General features: G+C 36.0%; 1 protein-coding gene and 1 non-coding gene across 11 annotated transcripts in view; both read left to right on the plus strand.

The window, feature by feature from the left end:
* Positions 1 to 5192: 5192 nt before the first annotated feature.
* The window catches only part of N4BP2L2 (NEDD4 binding protein 2 like 2), an 81712-nt gene continuing 65611 nt past the window's right edge, over positions 5193 to 21293 (plus strand). For 3 of the 10 annotated variants that reach the window (XR_009691367.1, XR_009691368.1, XM_061133669.1), the window contains exons 1-5: positions 5193 to 5340; positions 6612 to 7867; positions 14322 to 14446; positions 18473 to 18561; positions 18950 to 19026. Coding sequence is in view for 7 of the 10 variants with exons in the window: in XM_061133669.1 (XP_060989652.1) it covers positions 6612 to 7867; positions 14322 to 14446; positions 18473 to 18561; positions 18950 to 19026 (1547 nt within the window). In the remaining 3 variants the exon portion in view is untranslated. Of the gene's footprint in view, positions 5341 to 6611; positions 7868 to 14321; positions 14447 to 18123; positions 18195 to 18472; positions 18562 to 18949; positions 19027 to 21293 lie in introns of those variants that run through there. The other 7 variants (XR_009691370.1, XM_061133664.1, XM_061133670.1 and 4 more) reach the window with 7 other exon arrangements.
* LOC133049780 (U6 spliceosomal RNA) lies at positions 19537 to 19643 on the plus strand. The gene has a single exon (XR_009691461.1). It is a non-coding gene; the product is annotated as a U6 spliceosomal RNA (small nuclear RNA).

A 21293-nucleotide genomic window follows, 5' to 3' on the forward strand; every position in this document is an offset into this window, starting at 1 on the left:
CACTTTCTCTATAACTGGTAGTAAAACTGTGGCAAGGAGACATATACAACCCTCCTCCATCTCCAGATATTGGTGGCTACTTTTGGCAGAAAATAACTTCATAATTGCAATAGGCAACCCTGGCACGGGTCCATTCCTAAGATTTATCTATCAGGATGGAGGAGGGGCAGGAATTCTCTGGTGGTCAGTGGTTAAGAATTGACGCTTTACTGCTGTGATGCAAGTTCAGTACCCAATCGGGGAACCAAAATTGCATAAGCCTTGTGGTGCAACCAGAGAAAAGAGTGGGGGTAATGGAAGAGTGGCTGGAGAAAGGATATGGACTTAAATTATGGGTCTAAGTACAAAGGTACAATCATATGAACTAGTGTAAATATCACCAGAGAGTGTTCGGATACCAGGACAAATCGATCCTATCAATTTTGAGTTTTTAACAGCCAGGGATGGAAAGGCTAAACATAGGAACATGAACAAAAAATGCTAGGAGAGGAAAATATGGCAAATTAAGGGTGTTTAGAGAAAGACTGGGAGAGACTGGAAAAGTGGGACTCTTTATCTATTTTGTTTCTAATTTCTCCATCAGTTACTATATAAACGTGATTCAGATATGATAAAAGAATTACAAACCAATATCACTTACAAATACTTTACTGGAAAAATCCTAAGTAAAATATAGTGAACAATCTCTAGTACTACATTAAGAAAAGAATGTACTATGGTGGGCTATATTCCATGGGATCACAAAGAGTCAGACATGACTGAAGCAACTTAGCACACACACACATGCCAGATATATAAATGTATCTTTTATATAAAGACATTTCTTGATTGAGTAAAAGATTTAAAAATTCCAATAGAACATGAGCCAAAGAAAAACTCAGTACACACACACACACAAATACAAAGACTGTCCCCGCTCATTATAAGAGAAGTATATATTAAAACTACACTGACATACCATTTCTCATTAATTACATAAGGATAACAGTTGAGGTAAATTGGCACTTTCATATGTTGCTAGTGGGAATGCAAAATGATCCAACCTCTGTGGAAGAGAATTTGGAAATATGTAGCACATATGGATTTACCCTTTGACCTAGAAATCCCACTTTCAAGAATTTAAAGCTATGCTTCCTAAAATATAAACACACAAGGTTACTTACTGTAGCATTATTTATGATTGCAAAATATTGGGTGCTACCCAACATCCAAAATACTGGTTGATTCCCAAACATTTATTAAGTGAATAAACTATGGTACATCTACACCATGGAGTACCATGCTTCTGTAAAATACAATGAAGAAGATCTCTCTAGGTTGATGTAAAATGATCTCTAGAAGATATTGTTAACTGAAAAAAAAAAAACCAAAATTCAAAACTGCATATATGGTATGTTCACTTTGGAGTAAGAAAAGAGAAATAAGAAAACATATATATATGTCTGCTTATTTTTTTTGCAAAAAGAAACATAAGACGGATACATCAGAAAACAAGAAAATTGTATATATATAAAAGGTAGGAAAAAGGGTTTCAGAGAAAGGTAAGAGAGTGATATTTCTCTGAATATACCTTTTTGGGTGGTTTACACTTTGGGAAATGTATTATTCTACGTATTTCAAAAGTAAAATGAAATCATCAGTAATGGAAGGAAAAATAAACCAAACCTGAAAATAGAAAAAAATCAACTCAAGTGTATTTCAAATAACTAACACAAACCCATGGAAATGTAATAGGGTAGTGCAAGAGAAGTAATTCAAGTTATTTTTGTACCTAGTATTTTGACTTTCAATCCTCAATCTACAGAAAGAAAAACTACAACTAAGGCTTGAACCCTTTTTAGTAGGTTTGCTTAGGTAAATATGTGAATGTAGCAATTCTAAAACTATTTCATGTGTAATGCAGGATTAGCAAATAAACGTGCTATGAGGAAACAAGGTTCTCACTGTTGAAGAAGGCAGACACAAATATGAAATGGGGATGGCAACAAAGAACACTGTAAAGCTACTATACATAGAATGGATAACAACAAGGTCCTACTCTATAGCACAGGAAACTATATTCAATAACCTGTGATAAATCATAATGGAAAAGAATATAAAAATGCTTTATACATAAAACTGAATCTCTTTGCCATATAGCAGAAGTTAACACAACACTGTAAATCAGTTATACCTTAATAAAAATTTTTTAAGAGGACATTGTGGAATTATATTGGAATTTTAAGTATCAATATTTATGTTTCCTTAAATAAAAAAAAAAAGAAAATCTGTTGTCCTCTCCCCACCTTCTGTCTACTAAGATGACCTGAAAGCAGTAATACTCTAGTATCAATAAGCACTCTTAGGGCCAAAGTCTTAGCTTCTAAATACCACTCTCCAAGAGTGGGAGCAGGGAAGAAACCAAGACTTGGAGAAATTTTTGATTCCAGATCATGAGTAATGAATGAAGCCTGAAAAATCCTATGCCACAAGGTAAGGAAGTACTCAAAGTGCAGGTCAAAAGGAGCCAACCCAAATCTGGGCAAACCTCAGATAATTTGATCATCAAAATAAATAAAGATGGGGACTTCCCTGGTTATCCAGTGGTTAAGAATCTGCTTTTCAAGGCAGGGGATGATGGTTTAATCCCTGGTCAGGGAACTAAGATCCACATGCCAGAACTGAGTCCTAGCACCACAGTGAAGATCCAGTGTGACTAAATAAATAAATAAAATAAATAAATAAGGAGAGAAGAGACAAATCTCCTATGCAGTAAATACTCTAATGAAGGGAGAGCACTCCAGAAACGTGTGCTGTGCACAATGACTTCCTTCCAAGGTGTATGGCAGGGCAAGCGGGGGAAAAAGAGTAACTTTACAGTGAAGAAACCTGACCAACACTACTCTGGCGATCAACATATACAATCATAAACTATGTTGGTAGTATGTACACCTGTTCTAATGTTATGAAAATGACACTTTACCTCTGTGGTCTCCCTCTCAAAAACCCATAATCCTGGTCTAAACATGAGAAAAGCATCATATAAATTCCAATAGAAGAGCATCCTACAAGGTTCCTGATTAGTGTTCCTTAAAATTGCCCAAGTCATGAAAACCAAGTGGAGTCTGAGAAACTGTCACAGCCAGGAGGAGACTAAGGAGAAATGACAACTCCATGTAATATTGCCTCCTGGATGGAGCCCTGGCACAGAAGGGACATTAGTGAAAAACTAAGGAAATCTGAAAAACGATGATCTGTCCTTAACATTAGTGTATCAATATTGGTTCATTAATTGTAATAATGTACTAAAATACTGTAATACTATATATATATATATACACACACACAAAATGTATATAAAATACTATAATACTGTAAGAGATTAGTAACAGGGGAAACTGTATGTGAAGTGAATGGGATGGAAACTCTATCTACTCAGTTTTTCTCTGAACCTAAGACTGTCCTAAAAATAGACTATTATAAACTAATAAACAAATAAGAACAGCAATGGACTCTAACTTCTTGAACAAAAAGGAACATGTAAATTCATACTGATAGAAAGCAAGGGGGCTTTACCTTTTAGTAGCATCAAAACTTTCTTTTTAGTAGATCAAACCAGTCAATCTTAAGGAAAATCAACCCTGACTACTTGTTGAAAGGACTGATGCTGAAGCTGAAACTCCAGTATTTTGGTCATCTGACGTGAACAGCTGATTCACTGGAAAAGTCCCTGAAGTTGGGAAAGATCACAGGCAGAAGGAGAAGAGGGCCTTCAGAGGATGAGATGGCTGGATGTCAACACCCTTGCAATGGACATGAACTTGGACAAACTTCAGGAAATGGTGAAGGACAGGGAGGCCTGGCATGCTTGGGATTGCTAAGAGTTGGACATAACTGGGAGACTGAACAGCAACAAGCATCAAAACTAATAAACGTGGTGGGCTTGAAGGAGGTAGGGGGGAAATAAACACAACAACTAACATTGTAAAGAGCAGTTGCAGTAAGAATCATAAATGAAGGCAAAATCTTAAGGGAGAGTTTGATTAGGAGTGAGACATTTTCTTGGTCTCAAAGTATTTTTTCACAGATTGCTTAAGGGATGAAAGCAGGGGAAAACCAAGTGAAGAAACTACAACACATTGATCCGGTGATAAAAATTAATACCACCTTATAATGGATAGACAGACATTTTGTGCCTCCGGATGTACCATCCCGAGGAAGAACACAACTTCACGCATGTGGTTGTTTCCACCAAGGATGCTTAATTTGAATCTAATCATGAGGAAACTTCATAAAGGTCGACGAGAGAATTTGTATTTGAGGACGAGTCTGTCACTGTAAAGGGATGGATTGCTCTTGGTAAGCCCTCTTGGTCATAAGGTTGTTAAATAATCCAATGCAAACATTAAGAGACTGTGATTTTAACTACTATATTTATAAATTAAAACGCTATCGCAACGGGTTTACTTACATACGTATTTAAATACGTGTGAAGAGATTAGCAGTTTCCCTGCAGGTGAACGAGTGAGTGGGTCTAGAGAGAGTGGGGAGACGGTGGGAAGAGAGAAGGGACCTTGAGCAGAGGACTGCCAGTTGTTCGATTTGTGGTTATTTCTAATTTAACAAACACTTATATAGCACTTATTTTTACCAAGCGCTGTTCTAAGCGCTTTCCACAAGTTGACTGTTTTAACGAGAAGGCTCAGAAAATGGTCTTTAGTTCCCAAAACAAAATACAACTATGACATTTTAAGTTATTTTATCACAAGTACTTTTATCTGTTATCAAGGCTCTGCTGCAGTGATTCTCGGACAGAAAAACATAAACCTAATCAGTTTTCGTAGAAACATTAGTAAGCCTAGTTGGCGAGGTGAAATGTTAAGACCCCTTTGAAAAGTTTTTGTGTATCCCTAAAAACCTTAATGCATGTACTCAGAACAGCTTATGTATCTGTTTGGGGTGTCAGGCACTCAGAGTATCTTTTCATTTAGGGGTTAACCAGGTCAATGCCTGTTTTAGCCGAAGTTGGTATTTCTAAACAACTTCCCGCCTCCAACTTAAGAACTACTTCCGGCCTTCTCTTGTAGTCCTCAGCGCGTATGTGAAGCAATGCATTCTGGGAGACATTGAGATTTCCAGGCTGGGTGTGAATTCCGGACTTCGTTTCCCACAATGCCTTGGCGTGAATTCATAATTCCTGCCGGGGTAACTGTGAGGTGGTCGCCATCTTGCGTACGGAGTGGAGGCTTGTTTCTCGGCTCCTGAGGGCCGGGCGTTCAGTCCCACCCGGTCTCTGTTTGGGGAAGGTCTCCGGGCTTCTTTCACCTACATTTTGAGGTCAATGCAGAACTGTGGTATAAGGTGAGTAAACAGACCATTTTAAGCGAGGTGGGCTTGTGGTGGGGACGTTTTTCAGTTTCTTTCTTCTTCCTTCAGTGGCTTGGCTTCTCGCCGGCGCTTGACTGAACCCTTTAGGTTAGCCGTAAACAGAAGCCGGGAGTGAACCTTTGGGTCTCGGAGCTCCTTGGAATTCCTAGACAGAACCTGAACGTGTCTCCTTTGGGACAGAGAAATTGGGTGAAGCGCTTTTGCCCGGGCTGCCCTGTTTGGAGGTCAGGAGGCCTTAGGGTTCAGGTTGTGTATAGGCCTCTCTCTCCTTTCTCTTCCCTGGGACTTTTCTGCTGTTTACAATGAGGAAATGAGAAGCTGAGAAGCGGCCTAGGAGGGGCCTGTTTCTGGGAGGTTGAAGTTTTCTTAAGGTGTATTTTCTTTCAGTCACCCTGGGGCCTTCCTGTCTTATTCGTGTTTTTGCTCTTTCCTCGAATTAGAGAGAGGAAGACCAGAGAGCGGGCGGAATGAAGTATTGACCAAAACAGGCGTTTGAATTGTACTGTTGAGGGTCCCCAAAAATTTTCAAGGGAAGCGGAGTTTATTTATCTACGAGATGGACGAACTATCTGGAAAAGATGAAGGCTTTGATTTGGGGAGTTGCCAGATTTCTAAACATCACATATTTATGTCATTCTCAGTACAACTTAAGTTACTGTTCTTTTCTTTAAAATTAATGTAATACACACATTTGGAGACACTTTTAGTCTCCTCGCAGGAACAGGGCCTATAAAGACTGACATTTCAGTTAATATGACGTTTGATTGCTAACACTTGTGGTTGTCTGAGGTTTGCTAAGGACCTAGTGGTTTTAAACAGGAAGACATTTATGATACAGTTTATCACAGCCAGTTTGGATATGTGTCATTTTGGGTGGCACACTTACTCTCCCTTTTAGTACACGATTGTATATCTGTGTCATCAAAATGTGTATTACTGATTGAGCTTTCCAAGCTTGCTTAAATTTTTGCTTAGGTTCTCTGAATTCAGGAATACGTTAGTTAAATAGGAGATATAGCTTTCTTTAAAAAAGGATGTTTATTTACTTTCAGTGAAACTCCTGCTTTAAATCACAGTGTCATAACAGTAGTACATGGTTATAAAATTACAACTTTGAAATTTTTGTGTTTTGTGAAAATGCTTTTTAAATGCTTATATCAAATTGTTTTTTTCTATTGTTTCTGAGGAAACTTTTGTTTAGATGTTTAAAGTATTAGTTATTAGTTGTGTGATTTGCTCCTCAGATGCCGTATGGTGAAATTGAAGCTAAATCCATAGGACATGAGGAAGAACTAATAAGTGAACCATGCTCCAAGAAATTGAAGTCTAATGAAGAGGCATATGTTTTCCCCCATCATGGTAGTGGTAATTTTCACAGAAAGCAAGAGAAAACTGGAAGTGATTGGACCCCTGTAATCATCACTAATGTTAGAGGACATAGTTATCCTCAGGAGGACAAAACCCAAACTACAGATTTGCTGAAACCTGTGCATGATGGGATGCCTAGTGACAGACCAGATGTTATTGAGTCTGTTGATTTGCAAGTTGTACAGGATATGCATCCTCCATTGGTATCCACAGATGATGAGATATATAGCACAAGTAAAGCATTTATAGGACCCATTTACAAACCCCCTGAGAAAAAAAAATGTAATGACAGGAGGAATCAAGCAGACACTATCAATGGTAGAGATGGCAAAAGAGAACAAAAGAAACAGAAATTTAACTCCAAAAAATCAGAGATTGACAATGAATTGTTCCAGTTTTACAAAGAAATTGAAGAGCTTGAAAATGAAAAAGATGATTCAGAAAGCAGTTGTAAGGAACCAGAACCCTCTGAGAAACAACTCGTTCCATATTATCAGAGCCATGATAATGATCGGTTAAAATCTGAAGAAGAAAAGAAAAAATATCTTAGTAATGGCCTTCAACCACATTGTGGTAATCAACAGTGCATGGTGAATGAGCCAGGTAAATATCCTTGTAATGGACAAGTAATACCTACATTTTATGACAATTCATTTACTTCCTTCAGGCCTGAGTGGCAAACAATGCATTCTTTTGTAGTACCACAAGACCCTCATCTTCCCAGTTTTAACTATCACTTAAATATTCAAAGATTGAGTGTTCCACCAGATCCACCATCAAATATTTTCCATGCCCAGGATGACTTTGAGATGCAGAATGGATATTTTATAAATAGTTGTCATGCTAACTGGGATTGTTTGACTTTTAATGAGAACAATGAATATACTGACTGCAGTGATATTACCAGTGGTGATCATCCCTCTAGAAATGACTATAATGTGCAAGATGGGTATGCAAGTAATGGTTTCTGTGAAACCAGTGAAGGATACTGGAAAGATCCTTCTGTGGACGAGTGTAATGGAACAGACAGGTTTATAAACCAGCAGTTTCAAGAGGAAAAGTTACATAAATTGCAGAAGTTACTCATTCTTTTAAGAGGTTTGCCTGGTTCTGGGAAAACAACATTGTCTCGGTAAGTAAAGATTACCAAGTGAATACTTGATAATCTATTGCTTAAAGATCATGATGTTGTAATCAGTGGCAAATGCTGTTATGTGTCTTGTAAAAAAATCTTTAATTTGTTGTACTTGAGAATGGCATATGATGGTAAATATTTAAAAAGATGTTTTCTGATAGAGGAATTATATTAAGATACTGTTAAGGACTTTAAAAATAGATTCACCATGTGAAATAATGGCTGTGATGAAAGCAGATGCTATTTGAGAACTGTGCTGCCCTTCAAGTCAGCTATTCAAGAAGAGTTGGATTCATGGGTAGAAAACTTGAGCTTTGACTCAGTTATTTCAGTTTGTGACCTTGGACAGGTTTCACCGTTAATAATACTTATTTTTCTGGAATTATTATGAGAAGCCAATGAGATAACCCAAGGAAAGGAATTTTGAGCTTGTTTTAAGAACTGTTGTGTTCGTACCATTGTTGATGGAGGGAACCTTTTTGTGGTTTCTTTTAAGAGCTTGAAGTGAGCAATATCTGAATTAGTGGAGTTAGAACTGATGATGTTTTATTGTGTGGTGAAATGTTTCAAATTCCTGTCTTTGTTTACATTTTTAAAGTATTGATGCAGTCAAACACGTTTGTGCAGCTGTGAAAAACAATACAGAGTCTTTGTAGTTTATATAGGATGATTTAAGGTTTATGCTAGATAAGAGGGAAAAGAGTTTATTTGATATCTTTGGGTGATGATAAACAAGTCCAAGGAACTGTTTTGTAAATGGTTTATATTTATTTGCAAGACAGTCTAAACAAACAGTATTTCTTCAGAAGCAAGAAATTAGAGAAAGATTTAAGTTATATAGACATTTCAAGCTAAATTGTAAACTGTGATTTTGTGAATGAATTTTAAGCCTGCATTTTTATTCCTTTTTAGTGAAAATTTTGTACAGACAATGATATTTCAACCCTTCTTTAGAAAGGATAGAAATTAAGAATGAAGTCTTAAAAACATGGGCGTTCTTCTAGATTTGGAATATCAGAAAAGGGATGGTTGGAAATTGGATGAAGGCATCTTCTGGTGAGGGCCTCTGGTATAGAATGTGAAAAAGAAGGGTTAGGTTCAGAACAGCATATTGGAGTGTGTTGAAACTGAAAGTGAGTCAAGTGTAGTGGCAATTCAGTAAAAGTTGAAGGAGACGTAATTGTAGTGGGAGATGAGAGGTGATTATATTTAATATGTTGTTGTTCAGTCGCTAAGTCATGTCTGACTCTGCGACCCCATGTATATTTCTTTATTTGAGAAATTAGGTGTAATAAGAGTGGAAGTTATAGTCACAACTACCATTTATGTTACTGTTTTTAGGTTATAGAGTACTTCCATATATAACCATCTTGGGAGATGAATTAGTCTTTTCACTTTTTAGAAGCAGCAGAGGCTAATAAAAAATGAGTTCAGGTTAAAGGACTTGGGAGAAGTTATAAAAACTGGTAAGAGATCAAAATGGGTATGTAAATGAGAGTGTGTCTCTTACCTAATCCTTCACTTTAATATCTATCACATGGGTTGCTCTATACCTGACTCCTGGCTTTGAATAGCTTGGTTAAAGCAACAGAAGTATCTCTAGGTCAGCACTTTTTTGAATGAAGTAGGAATGGTTGTTTGGGATTGGATATGAAGCCACATATTCTCTAGTGGGGAATGGTTTCATGTAGGATTTAGCTTTTCAAATGAGCTTTGAAAAAAGGAACAAATATTTGGAGGATCAGAGTTGAACTGATTTGGGGCACTAAATTAAAATATAACATTGTTTAGTATTGATATGTGGTAATGAGTTATAGTGGGTTAGATAAATTTCAAATTCTTTTGAGATAGTAGTCAAGTCCCTTTCTTCCTTTAGTCCTTAGCTACCTCTTTATCTTCATATCCTTGTGCGCTTGAACTAGTACCCTGCCCTCCACTGCAGGAGACATGATATGTGTCCTTTCATTTTTCTCAGGATTTTACTTATTTAGAGGTTCTCTTAATTGCCTCTACTTTTGATGTTTTGGTTTCTCATCTTAACCCTCAAGACAGCATTATCTTTTTGTTAAGCCAACTTGGTTACAAGTGGCAGAAGCTTGGTGTTTACCACAACTTCATGAACAGATTTTGATGAAACCAGTCTTACGTTAAATTTGAATACCAGTACAGACTTTAAATATTTACAAATGAACCTTTGAAAACAGTTCACACAACTTCTGTAGGTATGACAAGGTGCCAGCTCTTTGTCCTTTTAGGTAAACTGACGGCTTTTTTTTTTTTTTTTAACTGACGGCTTTTTGATGAAAGGTTCATTTGAGGCAGAATTCAACAATATTCTAGAGGTAGAATTTTGTTGCTGTTGTAGTTGGCAGTCAGTCAGACTGAATCCTTAGATTCCATGGTTGGTCTCAGGACCATTTAGGGATCAAGTTTTGGGTATCATTCTTAGGGGTGTAGGCTAAAGATTTTGCTAGATTCCTATACTGTGTTCTTGCAAGGAGGAGGCATAAATCAAAAATACTTCAGCAAATCCACATTTCTTATATGCTATAGATTTCACCAGTGAGAGTATTATCAGAAGCAGTAATTTCATCATATTAGCAAAATGTCTGGAGTTGATCAGGAATAAAAGATAGTTGAAGCGCTTGTCAGAAAGAGGAAGTCCTACTCTGCTGGCTTTGATGATGAAGGGACCATGAGTCAAGATGGATATGTAGGTTGCTTTTAGAGGAATGCTAGTCTGACCACTGGCGACCCACTCCAGTATTCTTGCCTGGAAAATCCCATGGACAGAGGAGCCTGGTAGGCTACAGTCCATGGGGTCTCGAAGGGTCGGACACGACTGAGCGACTTCACTTTCATTTTTCATTTTCATGCATTGGAGAAGGAAATGGCAGCCCACTCCAGTGTTCTTGCCTGGAGAATCCCAGGGACGGGGGAGCCTGTTGGGCTGCCGTCTATGGGGTCGCACAGTCGGACACGACTGACGCGATTTAGCAGCAGCAGTCTGACCACAACTTGATTTTAACCTAATGAAACTGATTTCAGACTTCTGACCTTCAGAACAGTAGGATAATAAACCTGTGTTGTTTTAGCCGACAAGTTTGTGATAATTTGTTACAGCAGCCATAGAACACAACAGTTTGAAGAGAGGAAGAGATTTTTTTTTTTTTTCCTTTCTTCTGTTGGAAGAGCCTTCAGTTTAAACTCCAGAGGAAAGGTTGACTTTTTCTTATGTAGGGTAATTTTCTTCTTTCAAGAAGTGTTTGGAGAATGAAGTGTTCCAGTAGTCTTTGGCCAGAGGGTATGCAAGGCCACTCAGTACATAAGGAGGTAAAGAATTCATGCAATATCAGTTTTACTCAGTTTTTTTTAAAAAATCACTTCTATTTTTAAACATATATGATGTGTTATAGAAAACATATGGTTCTTAGAAAGTAAAAAAAAAAATTAAGCAGGAAAATTACAATGACTCTATATATAGTAGACCATTTTGGGAAGTAGGACTCTCAAAATGACATTTAAAGAATACAATTCACTTGTTGTTACTCAAGTGAAAGATTGTAAGTACAGAGTAAATTTTTAATCTATGGTTGAGTTACAAAGTTCCCTGAAGCTGACTTGTTAAAGCAGTAAACATTTATTGTCTCACAGTTTCTGAAGGACAGGAATCTGGATGCCTTTGGTTCAAGGTCTCTAATGATGCTATGATCACCATGTTGCCTTGGGCTGTGTTTTGGTCTGAAGGCTTGTCTTGGGGAAGACCTGCATGGAATATCTCTCAGAATTGTTGGCAAGACTTATTTCCTTGTGAGCTACTGGATTGAAGGCCTCAGTTCCTTGCTACCTGTAGGCTGTCTCATCAGTTGAGGGGATTATCCAAGGGTGTGGACACCAGGAGGTGGGGATGTTGTGAGCTATTGGTTTTGGCTCTTCCACCATTGTTTATGTGATTTTGGTTGTCTGAGTTCTGAAATTATTTTCATTTCTGAATTTGTTTAATACCACATTGGCAAGGTTGTTGTGAGGATTAAATGGAATCATAGAGGTATGTATATAAAATGCTTGGCACATGCTAGGTCCTCAAAAAGATAGCTGTTTTGCAAAATACGAGTCAAGTGGCTAGTGGGACCACATCTGAAATTTTTATTGTATACTTGATTTCTCAAAGGTCTAAATTTTCTGAGAATCCATTTTAGTACCTGTCATAACTTGGGAGGGTTCTAATAGAATCTGACTAAGAATTTTGAAAATACTGATAGTCTTAAATAATTTGCTTTTGTTTAGATGGTTGATGTGACATTAGATATATCTAGATTAATAAAGGTATTTTTGAGATAATTCAGGAAATTTTGAAACGATGCATGAGCAGACTGGGAGGAAAAAGTCTCTTCAAGCTAAAATTATTTGCTGTGGTTATGATTTATACAACTAAGATACTCTTCATTGAGATTTGTTCGTGTTTGATGTTGACATGATTTTATGATATAAATTGATTTACTATCCCTTCCCTCACCACTTTTTTTTCTTTTTTGAAGAGGTTAAGCATTTCTTGGGTACAGAAGATCCTGTACTCTTGTAGTATGGCATTATTAAATCTAGACGATCACCTGCTAGTAAAGTAGTAGAACAGAGGGGGGAAAAAAAGAAACATATATGTTATCTAGGAAAGATAGTATCAGGTTTCTGGTACTTTTAAACATAACTAGGTATCATCTAGTTGATTATGATAAAAATTTTTTTAGACAATTGAGCTTTGGTTTGGAATGCTAATATTGTGGCATTTTTTTTTTTAATATTGTGGCATTTTTTTAATCACTTATAAACAAATAGGATGCCAAATGTGTTAGATGGTATATTTTGGGAAAATCATGGCCACTTAAAAGAGAAATCCAGCTTTATCCTCAAACAATTAATTTAAACCATTTACTTTTTTTTAAGATTTACTTTTTAATTGAAGGATAATTGCTTTACAGAATTGTGTTGGTTTCTGCCAACTTCAACATGATAAACATTTACTTTTGTTTGTTTAAAGTAATTTGAATCAGAATTCTATAAGTGGAAGTATACAGTACATTTTTTACATTTATATATGGTTTTATTTTTATATAAAATATATGCAGTTTTATTATCTGAGGAAAGGAGAGATGTTTGTTATTTTAATAGTTGAAATTCTTTGTTACTTTTATTAGGAAATATTCTTGAATCATCCCAGGGCAATATCATCCTTCCCACCACCTTCTACTCCCTTCCCCTTCTCAAAAAGAGATTATAGAATTACATATGCTCAGTTGCTTCAGTCCACTCCATGAACTGTAACCTGCCAGGCTCCTCTGTCCATGGGATTCTCCAGGCATGACTACTGGAGTGGGTTGCCCTGCCCTCCTCCAGAGGATCTTCCTGACTCAGGGATGGAACCCACATCTCTTGTCTCCTGCATTGGCAGGCAGCCTCTTTACCACTAGTGCCATTGGAAGCCCAGTAAAATGATAATCCAACTGCCTAATGATTGAAGGAGGGGAGATAAAGTGAAAGTCACCTCAGTTGTGTCTGACTCTTTGCGACTCCATGGTCTATACAGTCCATGGAATCCAGGCCAGAATACTGGAGTGGGTAGCCTATCCCTTCTCCAGGTGATCTTCACGACCCAGGAATCGAACCAGGGTCTCCTGCATTGCAGGTGGATTTTTTGTTATTGTTGCCTTCAAATTGTTCCTACTGTCTTTTCCTTTTTCTCAGCACATCTCCAATCTGTTTGATGAGTCGCTGGTTATGGGAATTCTCTTACGCTGAACACTTGTCAGTCTCTCTGTGCTTAGAAGTTAAAGGTGGTAAATCGTGAGGACAGACCTTGATTACCACTGACTTGTTCTGAGGATGTGTTCTTTGTTTAGTATTTAGTAGTTAATTTCAGTTAGTAATTTAATCTCTTAAAAATTAAAAACATGATTATACTCTGGAGGATCATAGACTGTTTCACAGCCTTAAACCTCAAGTCCCACTTTCAGGTCATGCATGTTTGTGCTTTATAGAAATAGTGTATCAAAGCTATCAAAACTAGTTTGAGTCAAATGTAGTTTTCCCCAGATGAATTGCTTCCTTAAGCTTGCTTGTCTTAGGTAATCTATTATGTTAAATTTAGGCAATTTTAGACAACCAAATACAAATTCACTAAAGTTAAAGCATGGAAAGTTGACATCATTTTGAAATTGAAGAGTGTTTTTAAAAGTTGCAATATAGAAGTCACTTAATGGCTATTATTATGTAGATTTAAGTATGAAGTGATATTTGAAATCTGAAAGCTTTTTAAGGTTCAACTCCTGTGCTGTTCTGCCTGCAGTATATTTACAAATACGTACCAGATATTCATTTAATAATCTTTCCTATGTGGCTTATTTCTGATGGTTATAGATTTTATAAATGGCACCTTTATGATTTCTTTTATTAACAGAATTCTGCTTGGTCAGAGTCGTGATGGCATTGTGTTCAGCACTGATGACTATTTTCACCATCAAGATGGGTACAGGTATAATGTTAATCAACTTGGTGATGCCCATGACTGGAACCAGAACAGAGGTTTGTTTTGGGCCAAGTCTTCTGGGATAGAATATTTGACTAGGAGTCACAAACCTGAATTTTTATTCTTGACTTTTTTTTCTTTTTTTTTTTTAACTTTTTACCAGCTGGATGCCTTTGACAAGCCATCGAAAGAGCTTTGAGACCCAGTTTTTCATCTCTTAGAAGCAGTGATAATTATACTTACTCTACCTGATTGAGGTTGTGAAAATCAGAGAATGTATTTAGAATATTTTTTAAACTGTAGATAGTGTACATAAACCAGTACAATAGAGGTATAGGATGTTTTGGTATACTGCTTTATACCTCATGAACAAATTCAGAAAACCTCTGATACTACCTCATGAACAAATTCAGAAAACTGGTATTTTTGTTATGTGTTACCAAAAGTTATTTCCTCGAGTAATGACAATATTTTCTAAGGCTTAATGTCCATGAATATTAAATGTTTTTTCCACTGATACAAAAAAATTACTTATACACTTTTTAGAGGCACATGGATCAATTTGTTTTAATTTTGGAATAGTAGTTATTAACCTTGGCTGCACATTTGAATCACTTGGCGATTTTTTTTTTTTTTTAAACTCATGCCCAAGTGCTAGCCTCAGAGATTCTGGTTTAGTTAGTCTGATGTGCTTGCATGCTCATTCACTTCAGTCATGTCCAATTCTTTACAACCCTGTGGACTGGCAGGCTCCTCTGTCCGTGGGATTCTCCAGGCAAGAATGCTGGAGCAGGTTGCCACGTCCTTCTTCAGAGGATCTTCCTAGCTCAGGGATCGAACCTGCGTCTTCCCAGGCTCCTGCATTGCAGGTGGATTCTTTACCACTGAGCCATTGGGGAAGCCCCTAATTGGTCTGGAGTGGATCTAAACATTGGTGGTTTTTTTTGGAAAGTTTCCTAGATATTCTAATGTTACAGTCAGAATTGAAAACTATTAATCTAGAACTGTGTAGGTACATGCTTATATTATACTATAATTTCTTTTTTAAAAGATTAAGAATGCTTTGATGATGAAACATTATTTAAACCTGGAGTAGAGCGATTACAGTGAACAGCCTATTTGCTTCCTTGTGGTAGTCATTTAACTTGTAGGATTTATTTGGTTCAACCTTTTTTTCTTTGTAAGTAAATGGTTGTCCCATTTTTAGTGATGTAGCTTCAGAGGGACAGTCTGCTCCCTGTTTCATTCAAGAATGAATTGTTTCCTTAATCAGTTATTTCATTAAAGTTGCAAAATGATTTTCTAGGTCTGTCATTCCTTCTGTGTTCAGTGGCTAGAATTCTTCTGTAATGAGGAATGTCATCTTACCTAGAACTAGCAACTATTGTTACCCTGAAGTACAGTATGTACAGGAAAAACAGCATAAATGCTTTTCTTTCTAATTCTCAGTTTTCAAAGTAAGGAATTTCAGTGAGGATATTTTTGAATAAAAAGTTTAAATGTCAGATAAGTTTGATTTTAAGACTATTGTCTAGTATTGATTCTAGGATTTCTTCAAATATTTATTTTAGAAAAAAATATTTTAAAAATTAATTCTTTTTTATTTTTTAAAATGCTGCAGTGTTACTGCCCAAGTCAAATGAGGATGATACTGGCAGTTCCCAAAAATGCTTAGAGTTACTGGCCCAGAGTTAAGAGGAACAGAAGTAGGTGATAAGGGGAATGAGGCAGTATATCTTTGGTGAACTGGAAAGTTTGTTTGTGTGAGACATTTTTTTTTCTTTGTGCAATACTAGACTATTTTATTAAAATGTTTGTGCCGTGTGAATTATACTTGCTGAACATATTGGTGTCTAGATAAACCATTGGTTTTATTAGTATAGTAAGTGTGGACTTTTCCAAGGTAATTTTTAACCCCTTTCAAGGTAATGATAACTAGCAATCACTAGACATTTTGAAAGTGGTGAGCATTACGTTTAGTTTACAAACATTTATTGAATACTTTTAAGTGTCAGTCATTATTCTGGGAATATCAGTCTGCCTCATGTTTATTAGAAGAATCAGAATTCATCTTTAACTGCTTATAAATTTAAAATATCTCCAAGATGTCGTTATTCTCTTTCTTTGAGTATGGTGGTTAATTTGTTTGAGAAAATGACTCTCTTTATTTGAGTATTCAGACATTGTTTACCTAAGATCTTTATTTTCCTGGAGTGTACTGGAATGTGGTATTGGATGATAATTATCCATGGAAAGAGAATAATATCCCCATTCCTGCAAATCAGAGATTTATTTGGTTAATAAGCTCCTTTTGTAGACTTGACTCCTTAGAGGAGTAAGTATGTCTATCAGACATTAGGAGAATTACTTTAATTTTTTTTTTTTTAAATGAAAGTTTGATCACTCTTTGGGGTAAAGCAGTGGGAATTGATAGCATCTTGGTATCCTGTTTGTGACCCAGGTTGTAACTTTCTTTTAATATTTAGAGATGTTTTCTCCCAAATGTATATTTACATTCCACGTTAGTCATTATTACTTAACCTTTAAAATTCTATCGTCCCTTAGACATCTGTATAAATATTTTCATTATGTGAAACTTAGTGATTTGAATTCTAAATCCCAGCAAAACTTACATATCGTTGTATTTTGCCATTGTATTGATATGCAAATACCTATCAATGCATTTGCATTTTAAACTTTATAGTGGGGAGAAGGAAATGGCAACCCACTCCAGTATTCTTGCCTGGGAAATCCCATGGACAGAGGAGCCTGGCAGGCTGTATAGTCCATGGGGTCTCAAAAGAGTTGGACACGACTTAACCACTAAGCAACAACAACCATCCATCCATAGCCCCACCTGTTAGAGATAATTTGTGTTACTCTTTTGGAGTGATGCTAAATAACCTGTTTGTTAACATGTAAATTCAAAGCACTAACTGATTTGCTCTTGGAGCATCTGAAGCTTCCAGTCTGAGGAATTCTCAGGTTTCTCTAGGAAGAGGCATGATACATGAATCTGGAATGACAACAGCCAAGTCAGGAGGTCCCCTGAGGGCCAAAGTCAGAGAGTTCAGAACCACGAGAGGGTGATCCTTGAGCAGATACCCAGGATGGAGACAGAGCCAAAGGATAGACCCCACCCCTCCTCCAGCTATGGCCACTGCAGGAAGGTTCCTGAGAGTCACAGGATCCTCCCCATCCAAGTGACTGTTCTTCTGCTGCTTTGTGTGAGAACAGTCTTAAATGGAGTCTCTGTTTCATAAATGATGGGACTCTATAAAATAAAATAAATTTTATAGTGGGCTCTTAGTTTTCTTGCCTGTCATTAACAGGAATCACTGGAATAATTCTCACTTCATATGGGAATCGACGGCATAGGGATAGGGAGATATAGTTTGAAAAGTTCTGTTGTAGCTCAGCTCCCAATTTCAGAAATCATTATCCTAAGAAATGTCCACAAAGTCAGTTGAACCGTGGAATTTATCTGCTTAGGATATAAACAGTGATAAATCCATAACACTTTTTTTTTTTTTTTAACCTCAGCCTCTTATTTCAAAGGAATTATTGGTAATTTTACCTATAGAAGACAACTTTTGGTGTCTTAGTAACTCTCCACATTCTTTACATTTTGCCCAAAATGAAATCAGTTACATATTATCTTGTAAATTGCCATTTTCTGTTAAAAGTCTCCATCTTTCCATGTCATTTAATGTTTGTCTCTTTTCATACTCAGACCATATTCAGATGTAACTTGTTCCTACATTTTCTGTAAATGAAAGCTGTAGACTGAAGTCTTCATTAGCTGTAAGTTCAACAGAATAATTCCCCCAAAATGTCCTTTACAGCTAGTTTTTCAAAACCAGCATTTGGTCTGAAGAAGACCCATTACATGTATTTACGTCTCTTAATTCCACTTAATCTAGCAGAGTCCTTTGATTTCCATGCACTGACTCTAGAGATTGCACAGTTTTGGTTTTAAGTACAGGGATGTAGAAAATTTCTTAATGAATGTTTAAAATTTATTTTACATATTTTTATCTAATAGTTCTGTTTTTTGTTTTTTAAATTATTTTTTATTTCAGCAAAGCAAGCTATCAATCAGGGGAGATCGCCAGTCATAATAGACAACACTAATACACAAGCTTGGGAAATGAAACCATATGTGGAAATGGTAAATATGAGATATGAGAGAGTTTTTCTATTCTTTTCAGTTTTTTTCATATTCTAAAATTTCAGTTAACTTTGATGTTTACTATTAAAACATTTGTCCTTGCTCTCTAAAGAGGTATGTCCATTTACTTAATTTTTTAAAAATTGAGAATGGTGCTTACTAAGCAATATGTTCATCTTGTTAGTTTTGCCTGGACTTGAGAATCGTGATTGGAATTTGACTGTTAAGTGGCCTTAAAATTTTTATAAACCATATTATTTTAAAGGTAAATCTTTCTTGGTTGAGCAAATTTACAAGTATTATCTAAGTGAAATTTTTATCTGTCTTCCATCTTTTTACTTTAAGAAGTATTCTCTGGGTTTTTGTTTTCTTCCTTTCTTTTGTGTAGGCCATAGGAAAAGGATACAGAGTAGAGTTTCATGAACCTGAAACTTGGTGGAAATTTGATCCTGAAGAATTAGAAAAGTAAGGCACTCAAAATTTTTTTAATCTCTTTTATCTTTTTTTTTCTTTCTTTTCTCCTTTTCATGATCAATTTCTTTACTAGCTTTTGTTTGTTAAATCTTTGATACCTGTGACTAGGGACTATTACTACTACTACTCACTTTCTATTAAGAGGAGCATTGACTTAAACACAATGTGTTTGAGGCTTTTTGCAGTATTAAATTTCCTTAAATGTTCTTTGTTAAGTGTGTTTGTTACTTTTTCTTCCGTGACTTCCTGCGTTGGTTCCCAGTTTATTGAATGCTAGTAGAGATCCAGAAAACTGAGAGAAAAACTAAGACTTTCCCTTCTGCTTTTTAGCTAGGCCACTTCTCTGCGTTGCCTTTCCAACTTCATCTCTTTCCCGTTTTAGATCCCATCACCTTTTTACCTGATGCTTTTCTCTCTCCCCCTTTTCCATCTTTACTGCAACATATACATTATCCCATAGCCAAGATCCAGGGAATCGATGTGTTTAAGAATTCAGATTTTGTGCTCACTTCGGCAGCACATATATTAAAATTGGAATGATACAGAGAAGATTAGCATGGCCCCTGCACAAGGATGACACGCAAATTCGTGAAGCGTTATATATTTTTCATGTCAGTGTGTGGCAGGGGCCACTGCAATGTTGTGTAGTGGTTGGCCTCCAACTAATAAGGGTAGTTGGGAAGAAAAAAAAAAAGAATTCAGATTTTTTTTTTTTTTAGAAAGGCAATACAGAGCCTGTACCTAATTGTTAGCACTCCTAGCAGAGTTTGGGGCAGCATGGCATAATCAAACATCTCAGTGTTTCTGCAGCAGATTGTAAATGATCAGTCTGTGTAGATGAGAAAAATTTACATGGTTTAATGTTAGTTCTGAGTTGATTATGCGGCCATATGAGTATAGGCATGGTTAGACTTTGCTTCTATATGAGTCAACAGAAAACTGAATTTTCAGAGTATTTTAGATTTCAGGGTTTGTGAGGGATTGTGGTCTTGTATTAGTTTCAACCCTGATCTTCCATTTGTGTTTACCTTTATCCATTTACCCTGGTTTTCCTGACTGTAAATCATTTTCCTGTCTTCATTTTCACTTCATCCACCCCATCTTTGATGACAACTTTTAACTCACATACCTTACAATTTACCCATTAAAAGTGTACAGTTCAGTGGTTTTCAGTATATTCACAGAGTTGTGCAACCATCACCTCTCTTTTTAAGACCATTTTTTTCTCCTACGTGTTTCCCTCTTGCTGCTTAAAACTGTTATTCTGTGTATGGTATTCAATTACTTTCTTTCCTCCTTGCCTTTCATTCCTTTTGTATCTTTGAATTTTTATTCCTTTGGTTATCTTTCTTTCCCTTTCTAATTTGCATGCCAATCAAATTTATGAAGAGTTAAACTGATAGATATTATTAATATCTGGTATTCTTTGCCTGCCCTCTGTGTGATTATTGCTCCTCAGGTAGAAAGAAGAGAGGGTTTAAAAACTAAAGATACTTGGCTTATGTTGAATAAGTGAGTTAATGAAATTGTTGTACGGTTAGGCTTTATTTGCATTTGAGACTGTTGAAACTTATTATGATTTTTAATATAAAATAACTTTATAAAATAAAGTCAATTTAACTGCTATCTAGTATAGTTTGACAGATTTTTATGTCTTTTTTTCTAGGAAGATGAGTTAGCTTTAGTAAGTCTAGAACTTAATAAATGTAAAATATATTCTGTGTGTTTTGCCATGTCCAACTCAAATTACAGAAAAGTACAAGGGTTAAATTCTTTAAAAAAATTTTTTTGAGAGACAAGAATAATTCATAAACCACTTATTGTTGTCAAAATTAAACTCACAGAAAATTACATAAAATATAAATATGTAGCTTAACAAATTTCTTGTAAGTCAGATATTCATTTAACTACTACTCGTGTCATGAGAGCTTTACTAACACTTTTAGAAGTTTTTTGAATTCCTTTTCCCAGTAACAGTTCCCTACAATTACTTGCTTGCTATTCCTTAAAGCTTTTTTTTTTTTTTGCTTTTTAAAAAAATCCTTCACTTTAGCACCATAGTTTAATTTTTTCAAAGTTTATATATTAGTAAATAGAATTATGCAGTATATAGTCATTGTCTTTAGTTTCTTTCATTCAATACAATGTTTATGAGATATGTAAAAATGTATCTCTAATAATAGTTTGGTGTTGATAATAAATTTTTTAAATGGAGGTGTATTAAAAATAGCTTTTGCAAGTTATACATATTTTATATA

The sequence above is a fragment of the Dama dama genome, chromosome 30 (genome assembly GCF_033118175.1).
Source record: "Dama dama isolate Ldn47 chromosome 30, ASM3311817v1, whole genome shotgun sequence".
In the NCBI taxonomy this organism is placed as follows: Eukaryota; Metazoa; Chordata; class Mammalia; order Artiodactyla; family Cervidae; genus Dama; species Dama dama.